Source organism: Grampus griseus (assembly GCF_964374135.1).
Source record: "Grampus griseus genome assembly, chromosome: 12".
Lineage (NCBI taxonomy): Eukaryota > Metazoa > Chordata > Mammalia > Artiodactyla > Delphinidae > Grampus > Grampus griseus.
In genome coordinates, this window is record NC_139006.1 from 88188031 (window position 1) to 88204713 (window position 16683).

Below are 16683 nucleotides of genomic sequence, written 5' to 3' on the forward strand. Positions count from 1 at the left end.
TCCCGTCCCCTTCGATTTGAGAGGGTCATGGCTTGGGCTTTGGGCCGTCGGCACAGAACGTCTGCGGCGAGCACTTCCCCTGGGTCTTCGTTGCCAGTTACCTGAACTGCTGCTCCCGGCTTCCCCAGGAGCACCAAGTCGGTGAATGTGGGCTTAGTTTTCTGAAGGTCATGCCCTGGCGTGGGGGCAGAGGGGCGTGGGGTCTTGTGGAGACTTCCCTGCCCGGTAGCGGGCCCGCTCTTAGCATCTGTGCTCACGGCTTCTCTCCTGGGCCCAGTCGGTGGCATCGTAGGTGAAGCCCCCGCCTCCCTACCTCGCACACACCCCAGCCCACCTTTCGGCTCTGCTGGGAGGAATCAGGGTCCCTGCAGGCTCTCAGGGTGGCCTCTCTGAAGGGCAAACCTGCCGTGTGTTTCACACTCCGGGAGGGCCTGGGTGTGTCTGTGCGTTTGCGAGATGCTCACCGCCCCCTCCTTCTGCCGCTTTCTCACTAGAATTCGCTGGTGGTGGAGATCCCGCCTTTTCGCAACCAGAGGATAACCAGCCCCGTCCAAGTCAACTTCTACGTCTGCAACGGGAAGCGGAAGAGGAGCCAGTACCAGCACTTCACCTACCTGCCCGCCAATGGTAACGCTCTCTTTCTAACCCTAAACGCTGCGAACCAACCCACGGGGTGCTTTTCCTGAAAGAAAATCAGGAACCCTGACACGTGGTGGCTTCAGACCGTGTGGTCGCGCTGCACGCCCGAGCTGTTACCGTCCTGTTAGCAAGATCACGTCGTCGGTTCCTTCCAGAGAAAAGTGGAGCTTTCAGTGTATTTTCCTTCGTCACTCTTGGGGCTGGGGGCTGCATTTGGGAATAATTACTGATCATTTTGCTAGCTGCTTGCAGATATACAACCGCCAAGGGGGAAGAGGTGCAGCTCTTCTGTACACAGAAGCTGAGGTGGCCTCGGTGTGAGTTTAAATTCTAGAGATGTTTAAGGCGGAGAAGCAAATGGTTATAATGATTTTGCAGGTGCCTTTAGAAATAAACCCTTGTATGAAGCCTGAAGGCTGGTGGTTGGTGTGATCATTAACTGACGGTAATGATTTCTGTCCTCGAGCTAACGTCCCACAGAAAACTCCTGGTTGGATAATTGCGTCTCCGGTGACCAGGGGGCTTGCGCTCCCAAACACCCTTTACTCGACCAAAAAGCACCTCGTTCAGGTTGTCCGCTCACACGCTCTGAGGATGGTTTCTTGGCCTGAAAAAGACCTGTGTGTGTACCTTCTCCACTTTTCAGGCTGTTTTCTGAAGGAGAACAGCATCGTGTGTTGTTTCGCTTCTGAACTAGTAGAAAGTTGTTTCTCGGTGTTGCCCAGACCCGAGGCCTGGCGCCTGGGGCCCATGCCGCCCTCCTCCAGGCCGGCAGGGTGTGTGTCCAGAGAGGGCCGCGTCCTGATTCACCTGTGTCACGTAAGCACAGCTGTGCCAACGGTCTTGTTATACTGTGACTGCTGTTTTAAAAACTTGAGATTCATATAACCTAGGAGGGAAACCACGCACTAGGACTGATTGCGAAAGCAGCCATGTCATCATCTTAGTAAAAGCAAGACGTTTTTGAAGGCTTCGGTCTCCTCCTAGTGTGAAATGTCACGTACGATAGACTAGGTGATAGAAAGCCCTGGAAAACCCGAGGGGATAGCAAGCAGAATCAACTGTTTTGGGGGCAGACGCTAGCCACGCCTGTCCAGGCTTGAATAACGTGGTCTCGTGCTCATCACGTCACGAGCGTGTACGTGAACAGACCTGCAGGAGTGTGCGTTGCCGTGGGGCCGTCTGTGGGGGCCCCTCTGGGACTTCTGGGATGGGCACTGCGCACTCCACTAATCCTGCCTGTTCTCGGATGTGTACTACAGTCCTTACAGCAGAAAATACTCAGTCTTTGTTTGGAAATGTAATGATCGTGTCCTAATTAAAATTCAAGCATGGTTGACTAAAAATTGAATGCTTTAAAGAAAACCTAGGCTTATAAAGAAAAATTCCTTTCTAGAGCAGTTTAGAAATCAGCTCGAATGTCGTTTCCTGCAGTTCCTGCTCGAAGTTCACCTCCCGCTTAACACAGACGCCCCCAGTCAGAGGGAGGGGGTCTGCGCGCAAACCGGGTCCCCCTTTCGGGGGAGGTACCGAGGCCCCCAGAGACACGTCACTGAGATTCTGGGGCAGGACTGTCGAGGGGCCACCGTCTCCCCCCAACCCTACAGCTGCCGTTCAGTCCTGCAGGCTCCCTCCCGCCAGGGGCTGACCTGCCCCCCGCTCCGCACCCCATCACCCCCGTGTCAGGCCAGCACACCCATCGCTCATGCTGTGTGGACCGTCACCCGGACCCCCCGGTCGCTCGAGCTGGTGACCCAGCCCCGCCCACAGAGCCGTCCGTCCGTCCGTCCGTCCCTCCGGAGCATGGCTGTCTGGCTCTGTGGCCTGTGCTGCTCTCATCAGGCCCTGGTCTCCCTTCACTTCTCTCCTGGAAATCTGCGCCATCCCCAGGGGGTCGAGGGGTCCGTGCCACCCACGCCTGAGAGCCCCGGCCCTGCCCTGCCTTCCTGGGTGGCCGTGCCCCGTGGGGCCGTGAGCTCCCTGGGAGCAGGGACCCAGCCGGCCCTGACTCCGTGCCCGGGTCGTGGGGACCGTCCTCCTGTGCTTTTCTCTTGCAAACAGTAAATGCACCAGTGCAAGAGCGGGACTCGAGCTCCCAGCTTTTAGGTTTGGTGTTTTTTCTCGCGGTCGCTTCTGCCCCCTGCAGCTTCGCGCTGAGTCTTCACGTGGTTCAGCAGGTGGTGCTGGTTAGGGGCCAGGTGGGCACCTCCTTCCCACGTCGGGTCTCAGCCTGTCCTTACCCTCTGAAGCCTCCGCACAGAGAAGCCTACCACCCCGCCGCCCGCCGTCTGACGCATCGTTCGTGTCGTTCAAACCGGAAGGAAGCCCGGCTGCGGGTCTGCGCGGGGCCCGGGCAGCTAGGGCCGCTCCCCGTCTCTGGGGGCCGTGTTTGGGGGAAAGTCTCCAGGTGCGTGTAGGACGCCCTGAGCAAGCAGAGTGTGTACAGCGGGGGTTCCTGGCGGGAAGGTCAAGGGCAGAGCAGAGAAGACAGCCGGGCAGTTGCAGGAGAGGCCACGGACCCACCCACGTGCAGCCAGGGAGGTTTTCCTCAGTTTCTTGTCGCTGTCTGGGTTTAACCGCAGTCTCCCGAAAGAAAGCGTCCGCTCTCTCCAGCGCTGTGAGCTGAGGGGCCCTGGTACCTGTCACGAGGCCGAGACCCCGGGGAAACAGCCCCAGTTAAAGAGGGAAAACAGCCTACTCTGTGGGGAGCAGCCCCTGGGTTCGGGGGGACGACGGCGTCCACCCTGGCTGTGTCCCCAGGGCTTCCGTTTCCGACGCTGCCAAGTGACCCCGGGACGAGCAGGCAGGGGCGGCAGCTCACACACTAGGGGGGAATCCCAGCCAACGACTTCAGAGTCATGGGCCAAAGTCAGCATGTTCCTAGAATGAGGAGGTCAGTCATGACAGATCCTCGGGCCTGGAGGGTCTGCCTGTTCCCCTGAGATGTTTCTAGCTGGTCCCCAGGAGCGCCTGCAGTGGCACCAGGCCCCCTGCCCACCTGTTGCTCGGGGTGGGGGTCCTGGAGCTTCACCAGAGTCAGCCAGGGAGGCCCTGGGGGTGTTGATCCTGGGCCTGAAGCCCACCCGACACTCCCACCTGAAGGCTGAGGGGAGCCGGGTGGGTCCCGGTGCAGGCCGGCGGGAGCCGGGACGGGGCGCCCGCTGTGGCTGGTGGCACGGCCGCTGCCCATGGGCCTTTTGGAACCTTCCTGAGTCAGCTCAGTGGCGTGGCGACCGCGTGGCGGTGAGCGTGCATTGGAGGGGGACGGTGCACAGCTACGCACGTCGGGCTCATGCAGGCGCTGTGATGCACCTTCTCCTGGGAACTCCCGCGTCCCGGAGGCTGCTGTTAGTAAATTGCCAATTTTCGGGCGCTCTCGCTGTTCCAGCAGGAGAACGAGGGACCGATGTTTTCATTTCTTTCCACGTTAAACCTGCCGCCGCAGAGAGGCAGGGAACTGGCTGCCCCACCGGGCGCCCCGGGAGGGACGAGTCAGGGCCGGGCCGGGGCCCGTGGGGAGGGTTTGGAAGCCGCCCTTCCCCGCAGCGCTCTCCACGGGCCTGAGCTCCTCACGCTGTGTCTGGTTCGCACGCCGCTGGCCTCCCCGTGAGGTGTCCAGACCCGGTGGCAGGAGAGCCCAGGCATGTGAAGGGGAGGGGGCTTCCCCTCTAAAGGCCGCCACGGGGTCAACTCTGTCGACCGTCCTGACAGACACCGGCCTGAGGCCCCCGACGTGGCCTTGAATCCGCAGGGAGGGGTTTGAGCTTGGAACAGAGTAGGACGAGGGGGTGAATCGTGGGGCCTGAGCTGCTGGGAAAGAAGGCGGGTGCCCTTTCCGTGGGGGGGGCCACACCCAAGGCTCCCCCACTGAGACCGTCACCCGTGGCGGAACAGCGAGGGGGAGGGTGGTTTTGATCAGACACCTGAGGGCCACGGCCACCGACTGCAAAGGCAACGCAAGTCGGGAGTGAGGCTGGACCCCCAAGAAGTCTGAGCACAGCCTTGCGGAGGGAAGACCTGGTGACCCCTTCCCCCGGGGACCGGGGCCTGCCCACGACAGCGCGCGGCGCGGGGGTTACCCCAGCACGGCCCCCCGCCAAGTCACAGCCCTCTGTGCACAGCTGCTCGGGTCAAACCACAGGAGAGTGAATCACATTCCCTTCGGACGCAGCGCTGGCAACAGCGGGTGAAGTCCAAGCGGCGCGTTTGCTGGCTCGTGCGGTCTGCTCTGCCCGAAGGCCATGGCCAACCCAGCTGCGGGGAGCCGGAGCCCCGGGTAAGGGCCCTGGAGCCACGGGGCTGGTGCCACAGACGGCGAGGCCGCCATACCCGCTCACACCCCGCCTGCCGCGACAGAGCTGTCTCCCGGTGTCCACTCGACGCTCCCGCAGAGGCTGCCAGGCAGCACCCCCAGAAAGGCGGGGAGGACCCGAGGGAGGACAGGCCACCCCGTCGGGCGTGGCGGGCACTGCCGCCACCGCGGAGCTGGGGTCTCAGCGGAGTCTGTGGTGTCTCGGTCGGGAGGTTCCTGCCATGCGGCCCAGAGCCTTGTCCTCTGGGAACCCGAGGACCTGGCGCAAGTGCTGGCTGTGCTGGGGGAGGGGGGGTAGGAGCTTGTGCCTGCCATCACGCGGCGGTGGGGTCTGTGAGTCCCCTCCTCGTCCTCCGGTCCATCCGCCCCAGCCCCCTCTCGGCCCTGGACGCAGACGTGGGCGCCCGCTTGCTGAGGGCCGGCGGTGCAGAAGGCTCCTGCCACCACGTCTCCGGCCTCAGAAAAGTCGCGCCCTGAAGCTGCCCTGCTGGCGTTTGTGTCCGCGGCTCACGCGTAACAAACAGAAGACAGTCTGAGCTTCGTTCTCCGGGCTCGGGGCAACCTCTTCTGCACAGGGCGGTGGCCGCAGCCGAACCGCTGAGGCCTTGGTGGGAGGGGCGGGGGGCGGTCACAGGGGGCGTCCTCGCCTGCGGGGGATGCTCAGCGCCCGTACACCCCCTTCTCGCCATGTCCCCCATGCACAGCGAGACCCTCTCTCCCTCTTAAGACCACAGCCCTATGGCATCAGGGCCCCTCCAACCTCATTGAACCCGACTCCTTTCCTAATGGCCCATTTCCAAACACAGTCACCCTGGAGTTAGGGCTTCAGCCCCCGCGTCTGGGGGACAGTTCAGTCGGCAGCAGCACCCCTGGCCTGTCCGAGGCCAAAGAGCTGGGCTGTGGCCCCAAGCCTGAGCCCTGGCCCCGCTGCTCCCTGTGCCAGCGGGTTGGTAAGAGGGAGGGCCCTGCACCGCTGTCCCTGTGCGAGGGAGGCTCGGTGCCGCTGCCCTTACGGCTCATGCCACGTTGGGTCCCTCACCACCTCTTAGGTGGCCGTCACGTCTGTGTTACAGCTGGAAAAGCGAGGCCTGTGGGTCACAGGATCAGCCCCAGGGCCGCGCAGCCGGCGGGTGCCTGCCGGGGCTCTGAGTTCATCCACCTGAGAGCAGCGCAGACGTTCGCCCTCGTCCCAGGTGTGGCCACGTCTGTGCGTCCGTCCGTGTGTGCAGGACACTAGCTGTGCGTTTAGGAGGAGTGCCTGCTTTTCTCTTGGTGCAGTTTCGGGCTGGCCTGCTTTTCTGCGTCCGTTTTGCCTTTGTTCTTCACTCGCCTGCGTCTGGACGCCATGCAAAGTGCCAGGGATGCGAACGTCTGTAAAACCCTGAGCTCCGGGGACTCACAGAGGAGCTTGTGTCACAGGCGCGAAAAGTCTTCTGAATAAAACAGTTGGGTTCCCGTGGTTCTGATACTCAAGAGGGCCGAGGCCCAAATGTCTCCCCTGTAGCTGCCAGGCAGTCGGCCTTGGCCTCCCGGGGGTCAGAGGACGGGCGTCCCGTGGTTGGACCCCTGGGCCGTGGCCTTGGCCTCCCGGGGGTCAGAGGACGGGCGTCCTGTGGTCGGACCCCTGGGCCATGGCCTTGGCCTCCCGGGGGTCAGAGGACGGGCGTCCCGTGGTCGGACCCCTGGGCCGTGCTCTTAAGGTGGTGGAGGGCGCCCAGCTCCTCCTGCTTCGTGTGTGGGTCCTGGTCTGGGCACGAGCCCCAGGCGCACGGGTGTGAGGGGAGCCCGGGACGGCTGCTGTGCTCCACCTGTCTGCCCGGGGACGGTGGGAAGGTGATGGCGTGATTCACGAGAGACGGCGTCCTTCTGTGAACGGCCGGCAGGCCAGGGTGTGAGCCCCGCTCCCCGGCAGGGGTCGTGTCACGCTGCCCCCTGGCTTCTCCGTCCACGTGGGATCCTGGGGGTCAGGCTGAGTTGAGGACCCCAGGCCTCAGTTCTGCCCCGGGTCCTGGTAGCGGCCCAGGGCCGAGTGGCCGTGAGCCGAGGGCCTCTGCTGCCCTTGTCTGATCTTCCATTAAATCAGCCATTTGCAAAATCCACTGAACCCCGGGTGAAGGGCAGGGTGTGGACGTGGGCACCGATTCCCATGGGTGGATGCCATCTGAGAGGCGTCGGGAGGGCGTGCGGATGGGATGGGGCAGCTGTGCCTGGGGGGCCACGTGTCCACCCCGCGCCCTGCGGACAGAGCAAGGCTCACACTGCTTGGCCACGTGAGTGACACGGCAGTGCGGCCGCGTCTGTGAACCGCGAGGACCTGGAGAGCGTCCACCCGAGGAGGTGCGGGTCTGGCAGCGGATCCGGAAACGCGGCCGGACCTGCCTGGGCCTCCCCGATCCCACTGGGTGGCCAGCAGGCGGGCCCACGGCCGGGCAGGTCCCCTTCGTCCCCAGAGGAGGCGGGAGGCACCCTCTGCTTTCGGTGCGTTTAGACTCTGTAGGTGCCCTGGGGGTAGCGGGCGCATGTGCCCCGGGCCCCGCGTCTGCTCCACGTCTGCCGGGAACTGCCCCCACCTGGCGCTGAGGCGCTGGGGTCTCTGTCCTGGTCACTGTCCCTGGGCTGTGCGGAGCCCTCAGGGCAGGCAGGGGGGGGATTATCTCCGTTAAGTGCACAGGAGTCTGTGCCCAAAGGGAGTTCGTAGTGGTGGCCTCGTGCTGGGGCCTCCAGAGGTGGGATCGGCCCACTGCGCGGGTGCGGAGAGGCTGCAAATGCAGGGGAGGGCGTCTGAGCCGAGCAAGGAGGCCCAGCTCTGCTGGGTCACCAAGGACTCGTGCGCCCGCGAAGGCCCGGAGGCTGCGGTGGGGAGGGGTCCCGCCCGGGTCGAGTCTCCACCCGACCGTGGGAAGAATCCAGTGGGTCCCGACGCCATGGGAAGGTGATGCATTTCCTGAGCCCTCGCCTCATGCCCTCGGCCGGGTCTGGCCCACAGAGGCCCCCCAAGATCGTCTTGCTGAGACTTTCCCAGAAAGACCCCCAGGGCGAAGAGGGAGTGAACGCGGGTGCCCCAGGGCAGCTTTAAACAGGTCATAAACCACGGACATTGAAGTGGCCAGCAGCACAGATGCCCGATCGCTCCTGCCCTCCGCCAGCCCCCGGGATCGCAGGGCCCAGGCTGGCCGCGTGGCATGTAAATCAGGCCCACGGCCGTTTCCCCGGCTGCACCTCCAAAGCCGGCAGAGCAGACAGGGTGAGGGTTTTTAGAGAGCTCGGGGGACCCTGGACGAAAGGGGCGAGCTGGCCCTCATGCTGGCTGAAAATCCGGTGCAGGAGAGAGGCACCCAGCAGGGCTTTAACTTAACCTGCTAGACACGTATTTCCTTAAGGTCGAGAGCTCTGAGCCTCAGCGCGCTGATGCAGAGCTTAACCCTTGCCATTCTGGACGCCACAGGCCACACGGGCAGCTTTCGAATCCTCCCCCCGCCCCGGGTCATATGGGTTTGTCGGGGCTGTTTTTAGTGACAGCTGTGCCCACTGGCCGTTTCTGGATGATTCTGGTTGGAGGCTGCCCCCAGCTCCGCAGTGCCGTCTGCAGAGCCACGTCCTGGAGCCTGAGGCTGTAGGACCAGAGGCAGGGCCGCTTGTTCCTGGGAGAGGCCGTCTTGCCTGTGCTGGAGCTGACGGCCACCTTCACACCCTGGGCATTGTAGCGGGAGGCGTGCGCGGCACATCACGTGTTCTCTTACAGGCGAGGACGTGCGTCTGTGTCAGGGTTGCCCCAGGCCGCTCCGCTACCCCCAGCCCGCCTCCCTGGGAGGCCCAGCTCGGAGCAGGAGCCCGTGTCGGGCTGCACAGAGCTTGGACCCAGCAGAGGCCCCTCCTTGAGGTGGGCTTCCACGCGGGGACCCCAGCCGGTAGGTGCTCACGGCAGAAACCCCAGGTTGGGACTTCCCTGGTGGTGCAGTGGTTAAGAATCGGCCTGCCAATGCAGGGGACACGGGTTCGAGCCCTGGTCTGGGATCCCACACGCTGCGGAGCACCTAAGCCTGTGCGCTACAACTACTGAGCCTGCGTTCTAGAGCCCGTGAGCCACAACTACTGAGCCCACGTGCCACAACTACTGAAGCCCACGTGCCTAGAGCCGGTGCTCCACCACAAGAGAAGCCACCGCAATGAGAAGCCCGCACACTGCAAGGAAGAGTGGTCCCTGCTCACTGCAACTAGAGAAAGCCCACACGCAGCAGTGAAGACCCAACACAGCCAAAAATAAATAAACAAATAAATTAATTTAAAAGAAAGAACCCCTGGGCTGCAGAAGCTGCCGCCACGGGCGTGCGGATCGGGAGCGGAGAGACCCTTGGTCCTGAGGGGCCACCCGACGAAGCCACAAGTGCTTCCGCATTCGCGCCGGGACACGGGGCCACAGGCGCACCGAGTCTGGGGGCCCAGCCTGGGCTGTGAACAGCTCCTGTACCAAGTGCCCACCCCTCCCCTGGGGCCTGCGGTCCCTGCGTCAGGGCACGTTCACGTGGGGAATCTTCACACCCTCGCTGCGGAGGAAGCCCTCGGAGCCACGGGAGACACACGCGGCTGCTGCCGGGACCTGCGGGCGTTTCCCCCACGTGTGAGCCACACGGAGATCAGTGCCACCCGAGGACGGCGGGCAGCGGCCCTTCTCGGTGTCCTGCCGGCAGCCAGTGACACTTTCCCTGGAATCCAGTCCTGCGGGGACCCGACCCCTCACGCAGAGCCCTAGCTGACTGTGAGAGAGAGAGGGAGAGAGGTCCCTTCCCCAGCAAAGGCCCGTGAGTGTGGGCACCGGGGCGGGCCAGGCCCTGTGGGTCGTCGGCCTGGCTGATGAAAGCAAACGCACACCCCCGCGGAGCACCCGGGGTGAGGACGCCCCGTGCACCCTCCGCAGGCTCGCCTGCCCCCGCCGTGCTGGGTGCGTCCTGTCCAAGAACGCTGGGCACACTGGGGTCGGGGCGTCCGAGGCGCCGCGCCCTACAGCTCTCGGCCCGACGTGACTTCGGGGACGAGTGGCCGACCGTGGCTCGGCCTGCAGGCAGCAGGGATACTTCCCGTGGCGGCCCCTCAATGACCATCACCCGCGTGTTTCCTCCCTGCCCTCCAGCTGTCAGCGCCGCCCGGGGACCAGGCGCCTCCCTGCCCAGCATGCAGACACGTCAGACGCGGGAAGAATGACGGGAAGCAGGGGCTGGGAAGTTGGCACAACGAGGGCAAGACTAAAGGAAACAGCTTCTCTGGGAATCCTGAGTCGAAAGCCCAGGGCCTGGAGACGCTCAGCGGAGTTATGTGCTCCTGCGTCAGTGGGTCTGGAGTGTCCCCTGGGTCCCAGCCGTGTGGCTACCGTGCTACCCAGGCGCCCCGCGGACAGGCTTCGCAAGAGGCCGTCTTCCTCGTCACGGCTGCTGTGGATTCGCAGGTGCCGGCTGTTCCGGAAGAGATGTGCATCCTTGCTGGCTCGAGACCTTGGTTAGAGCAAAGCTCTGTTTGGGAGAGAACCTTTATTTACTTAAGGAGGAGGCTGGGATTGCGAGGGGCGTTCCCTCCGTGCGGCTGCCCCGGCCGCCGGGAATCCGGCAGCACACACACGAAGAGGTGAAAATGTGATTAGGGGGGATCTGATGACAGCTCATTACCCATCCTGCGTTTGCTACGGCAGCGCCGGGCATCTGTTACGAATTTAACTGCGCTCTTACCAGTCACTAGCAGGATAATCTGACCACCGGGATGTCTCCTGTAAACTGGTGTAAGAGGCAGGAACCAACGAGAAAACGGGACACAGGAAGTAAGCAAGGGCGGGAGTGGAGCCCCAGCCCCTGTGCAGACCCCACGGCACATCTGCTCACCTTCTCCCTGGCCCTCTCGGCGCCTGGTCGGGCCCACGGCCTGGAGGGGAGTGAAGGGGACCCTCCAGTGCCCATCACGCCCTCCTCCCAGCCCGGTTCTCTGCACCGCCGGCTTCCTAGCGAGGGGTGGACAGGGCAGTGGTCTGGAAGCCGTCCGGGGGCTTCCGGCTCTGCCCCAGGAGCTGCGCGATCACTGGCTGTGTGTTGTCTCCAGTGGAAACGAAGCAGCAGGAGGGAGGGGTGGTGTATTTGCTCGTGTGGAACTGGTTTCCTTGTCGAGTGGCTGAAGGCTCCTCTCCTACAGCAAATGGACACTCATCTTTTCTGTCAGATTTTTACTGACTTCCAAACGCCATCTTACCGTTCAGGTTCACCAAATGTCAGACATTTATCAGATAGGGCGTCAGTAGCAGCAGAAATGCAGTAGTGCATCCAAGTTAAAAATGTCCCTCTGGTTACTACAAATCCGCGGGCCCTTGGGCCCAAGGCTTCCACCGCAGTTTGCGAATGGATTCTTCTAGCACATTAGTGCTGGGGGAGATGCCAAGGAAAACAGTGCTCTCGTATGAGAGCCAGCTGCAGCTTTCTGGGCCGATGACTCACACCCTCCTTTTAATCGGGTGGGAGAAGCAGGCAGGAGACACACAGGGACTCAGTCAAAGCGCTGTTTGTTTTCGGAGGGTATCCTAGCCACGGGCCCGCCCCGCGGCTCCCATCTGCAGCGCGTGTTTATTTAACTTCTTTTCTTTCTCGCAGTTCCAATCATAAAGACGGAGCCCAGTGATGACTACGAGCCTGCCCTCACCTGTGGACCAATGAGCCAGGGCCTGAGTCCGCTCCCCAAGCCCTGCTACGGCCAGCCGCTCGCCCTGCCGCCTGACCCGGGCTCCTGCCTCGCGCCCGGCTTCCCGCCCCGTCCGCAGAGCAGCGCCAGCCCCGAGCTCCATGACCTCTCCTGCGCCCCCTACGGCCCGGCCACGGCCGGCCCGGGCCACGGCCCCCTCGGACTTCCGCGGCCAGTCGGCGGGGTCCTCGCCGGCCAGGAGGCGCCGAGACCCGCGGGCGTGCCTCCCGGGCCCCCCCAGCCGCCGCCCCCCGCCCCGCTGCAGCCACAGGTGAGTCCGCCGTCGAGTGGTAGCTGCTCCCCGGGGTGCCGGCCAGCGCTCTGTCCCCACAGTCCCTCCTCTCCGCTGCCGCCCGGGACCCAAGAGCCGACCCGCCTGCAGCCCTGCGGCCCCGCGCGCCCCCCCGGGACAGGCCACCAGCAGCAGCAGCCGTCCGAGGTTCCGAGCAGCGAGCCTGCAGCCGCCCGGCCCCTGCCAGCGCCCGAGGTGCGTGAGGACAGTAATCATAGTCTGGCCCCCATTCCCGTAACGGTCAAGCGAGAGCCTCAGGAGCTGGACCCGCTGGACCTGGACGACGGTAAGTGCTCGCGGGCAGGCGTGCGGCCAGCCTGGCGCCGTGGGCCCGCCGCGGCAGGAGGGGCGCGTGCACCAGCCGCCCAGCTGGGGCGGGCCTGGCGTGTGTCCTGCGGGACGCCCCTGCCGCCCTCAGTGGCCCCTGGCGGCCGGCAGTGTTGCCGCCAGCCAGCGGGGTCGCGCAGCTCTGCCCGGTGGGGGCCTGTGGCTGTCGACCCTCGGGTACACTGTCCACGGGGAGACACGGGGAGAGCTCGGGGCGCCCGGGTGTGCCGGCCCTGGCCGCGTGGAGCAAGCGCCCCCGGGAGCTGACGTGCCCTGTTAGGAGAGAAGACCGCCTGGCCTCGGCCGCGGCTCCAGCTTCTCGATTCCTAGTGTCCGAACTGCTTCTCTAGTCGCGTGAACCGTTTATGTATTCGCGCAGCTGAAAGTGAGCGACTGGCACCCTGTTTGGCTCATGAGAACATTTTAAGCACGTGACAGGCTTGTCGGAAGCTCAGTGATCAGGCGATGAGGTGCCGGTGGCTCCCTGGACCGGGGCTCGGGTCCCAGCGCGGCACCGGACTCCATGGAGACGCGTTCAGGGTGATTTGGAAACCAGGCGTCCTCGAGACACCTGCAGTCAGGCTAATTCGTGTAAAAATCTGAGCCCCAAGGTCTTCCTATAAAATGAGAGCAGAAGGCACCTCGTCGAAGGATTGTTTTTCTCTTTCATTTGGGAAAAGGTGCCGGGGGCCCCGTGATCTGGTGGGTGAGAGGTCACCGGTGCTCTCGTGGGCCCTGCGTGGACGGTCCGTCCGTGTGGGCGCACAAAGCCAGCCTGGAACAAGGCAGCGAGAACCCGTCCCCCAGAGGAAGCCGCACCGGGCTGGTCTCAGAACCTCTGCCTGAGGGGCCCCGGGACCACACGTGTGCCCCGAAAACAGCGGGCAGACGAGCGCCGTCGGCGGGTGCAGGGCCGGGAGAGCCCATGGGGGACGGGGGCCCAAGCCCAGCCGTCTGCTCTCGCCCGAAAGCTGTGAGGCGGGGCAGGGCCTGGAGGAGGGAGACGGGCGCCTTCTGCGGCCCCCGCCCGGACTCCAGCGGGACCACGGCGGAGCTTGCTGGCGCAAAGCAGACCTGAGGGCCAGCGTCCAACCTCAGACACGGGCCTGCCTCGGCCGGACCCTGGGGTCAAAGGCGCCGGGGTGAGCGGGGGTGCGGAGCAGGGCCTCCTCCCGTCCTGACCGCCGTCCCGGTCCCATTGTGAGCGCAGGCGTCTGGTTCGGTGAGCCTGGCACCTCCTGGGCCGTGACCAAGCCCCTAAGGTTGCTGAGGGCCCAGAACGTGGTCCTCAAGGGAAGAGCCCCTGAACTCGGGGCGGTGCCTCTGAAAGCACGTCTGAGGGTGGGAGGGAGGGACCTGGCCTCTCTAGGGTCCCACCAGCACACCCTACAGAGGGGCCGCCTGCGTTTACAGAAGAAGGACACTTGAAAGCGTGTGGCCTTGATTCAGGAAAGAGCAGGGGAGGCCCTGGGAGGGGCCTCACTGCCCCCCGAGCAGACAGGGACCTGTGAGACCCTGAGGCCTGGGGTGGCCAAGCTGACGGGGTCCAGCCCTGTTGCTGGGCTGGGGGCTGCAGCCGGCGTTTCACCAGCAGGAAGGCCCCTGTGCTCCAGGCCCGCCTGCACCTGAGCGTCAGGCGGGGCGGCGAGCGGGGGCCCCGGGGGCACCTGCGGCCACTCCTGGGACAGCAGCTTCAGGGACTCGGTCCCGAAAGGATCCTCGTGGGCCCTGCTTTGTACTCAGCGGCCATCGCCCGGGCCAGCTGTCAACGCGGCCTTTCGGTTTTGGCCACGAGAGCGAAGTGACGTCGGTTTCCTTGGTCAGGATTGGGGTCACGGTGTGCGGCTTCCCCAGAAAGCGGTGAACGCGTGTCCGTGAACGTGCATGTATCTTCACACCACCCCCACGCGTGACGTTTCGGTGCCACCCTGCTCGTCCCCAGTTAAAGCCACGCCAGGGTGGAGCCCTGAGCGGCAAAGAGTAAACGCTGCCCTGGCCCCGTTCCGAGGAGCCCCGCCACGTCCCTGTGGGTGGACATCCCCTGCGTGGACGCTGCGCCCAGCGTCCCCCCGAGCGGTCTTTCCCAGAGGGAGGCCCCCGAGGTGGAGGGAGGCCTCGGGCGCACACGCCGCGTGGCCGGGAGGCGGCCCCGCACGAGCCTGGCTTCCCTGCGGGGGGCTCTCGGGCCCGCGGGGTCGGTCTGAGCACACAGGCCGGAGGAACGGCCCTGGAAGTGGCCACTGAAAACTAAGGCTATGGGGCTTCTCTCCTGGAGTTGGAACCACACGCCTTCCGGTCAGGCGTCCGTCCCTGCGCAGGAAAGCAGTTCAAGTGTTTGTTGCTCGGTCTGAGCGGCTCAAGACTCCCCGCGTCCACAGGCAGTGAGCATAGAGAAGGGGCCCGGCTCTTGCTAGAAGGCTTGTAGTGGAAGCAGCAGGAAGCACGTCTGTCCTCGTGAGCGGGTGGCCGGAGCTGTCAGCTGCGTGCCGGGGGGGCTCTTGGGGGACCTTGAGGCCACATCTCCGTGCTCACCGTGGTTCCTCCGCCTGGAACCCACTTGCTCTCTTGCTTACAGGAGCTGTGACGTAGACACAGGTCAGTCCCTCGTAAGTCCTCGAAAGACCGCCTAGTGCAGAATAAAGGCCCACATGGTGGCGTGGGGACCTGAATCCCCAGCCTCCCCGGCCCAGGGGCTGAGGGGCTCCGGGGCAGGTTCTTACTGGTCCCTCCTGACGGGGATGGGGGGAGGGGTACGCCGGTGTCGTGGGGTGGGTGTGGGCCCCCGAGGTTCCTGTACAGCTTGGACGCCTTGAGTTGGCACCAGTGACCTGATCCTTGTCCGGTCCCACCATTAAACGTTTGTGGTTGAGGGGTTTGAAAGTTAGTTTGTTAAGAGGGACGATGTCCACACTCCCGCTTGTTCTGGGGGGAGGATGGCGTGCCTCGAGGGCGCGTGTACAGAGCGCGGCCCCCGAGGCCCGGGTGGGAGAGGGAGCCGGTCGGCCAGGCCGATCCCTGATTTAGAAAAGAGGCCCCTGTGAAAGGTTTGGAAGGGGGCCCGGGGAGGGGGTCATCGCCTCAGTCTAAGGCACACGCGACTTTCCTTGTATGTCTGGGTTTTAGTTGGCAGCCCAGCCCAGGAAGGTGCAGAGGAGAGAAAATGGAGACGAGGGCGGAAAACTACATCAGAAAACGAGGCGCTGCTTTCAAGTGGCCTTGACGTCGAAAGGCAGAGATTTCATCGTTGTCATTGACAGCCAGGGGGAGGCGGGTAGTTGGGGTGGCTGACGACAGGGACCAGGGAACAAGGGCCAGGAGGGGGCGCAGGGGGAGGAGGGAGGGGGCGAGTCAGGCTGTGCACGGCGGCCCCTCCCCAGGCCTCGTCTCAGCAGGACGGGGTAGCTGGTGCCAGGGGCCGCTGGCGGGTACGACCTGCTTGTCGCCTGGGCTTCGCCCCGAGAGCCGTGGCGCCGTTCCCCCAGGGCAGGAGGGACCAGCCGTGCACCACGGCTCACACAGCGAACTCAGCCCCGTGTCACTTGCAGGCACGCAGAGCCATTGCGCGTCACGACCCCAAGGTGACAGGTTAGGTGACATCCCGCCTGGCCCCGCCCCTCACCACCACCGCCCTCAGGGCTCTCAGAGGCTGATGGGAGCCGAGGCTGCAGTGACTCTGGCCCTTGCTTGCTTCGTGGGTGCAACCACTGAGTCAGGGGGCGATTGGGGTTCCTCGGGCTTGTTTGTGATGCTAATGGCGCCAGGTCTGTGAGGGGTGAGAGCTTATCTCACACGTGTTCTGGTTTTTTATTTGGGTTTTTTGCTTTCCAGGAACGTAGAATGAAAAAGGCAATAATAGGATATTATGTCCAGCTCCAGAGAGCCTGGGGCATCTGGGGCCCGTAAATGAACCATTTAGAGACCGCAAAGCAGCCGTGCCTTACGCGGGGGCCAGCTGCTCAGTCTGTGGAGTGGCTCCCCAGATGTGGCGGGTTAACGCACGTCCCAAGTCTCCATTTACCTCGAGGAACAATTTGAGTGCACGAGGACTCGCCTCAGATGAACCCCAACTTGTCGACAGGGTTGCTTTTTTTTAAGTTGTTTCTACTCTTCGGTTTTGTTTCAAAAGTGTCTGGACCATAAATAGTTCCCACTATGGTTTATTCTTTGGTTCAACAATATGCGTGAAACATGCTCTCCCCTCGGACTTCTCGATCGTGGCGGTTCCACGGCGCAGCTTTTCTTTTAAAATTAGCTTAGGGCCTCATTCATTTTGAATGAAATGTGTCATAAAAGCCACACGTGAGCCTTTCCGCGGTGTGACTTTTGGGACCCGCCCCTCGCAGAGCTGCGCTACGCGACCGCACAGCAGCAGCCCTCTCTGGGCGACGGGTTGTCCTTGACC

The 16683-nt window shown here is 63.8% G+C and overlaps 1 protein-coding gene across 6 annotated transcripts in view; it reads left to right on the plus strand.

Annotated features, from left to right (window-relative positions):
* The window catches only part of NFATC1 (nuclear factor of activated T cells 1), a gene marked incomplete at its 5' end in the record, with an annotated part of 102175 nt that overhangs the window by 60277 nt on the left and 25215 nt on the right, over positions 1–16683 (plus strand). For 4 of the 6 annotated variants that reach the window (XR_014297538.1, XM_082667618.1, XM_082667614.1 and 1 more), the window contains 2 exons: positions 495–627; positions 11575–12240. Coding sequence is in view for 5 of the 6 variants with exons in the window: in XM_082667618.1 (XP_082523744.1) it covers positions 495–627; positions 11575–12240 (799 nt within the window). Of the gene's footprint in view, positions 1–494; positions 1042–11574; positions 12241–16683 lie in introns of those variants that run through there. The other 2 variants (XM_082667615.1, XM_082667616.1) reach the window with 2 other exon arrangements.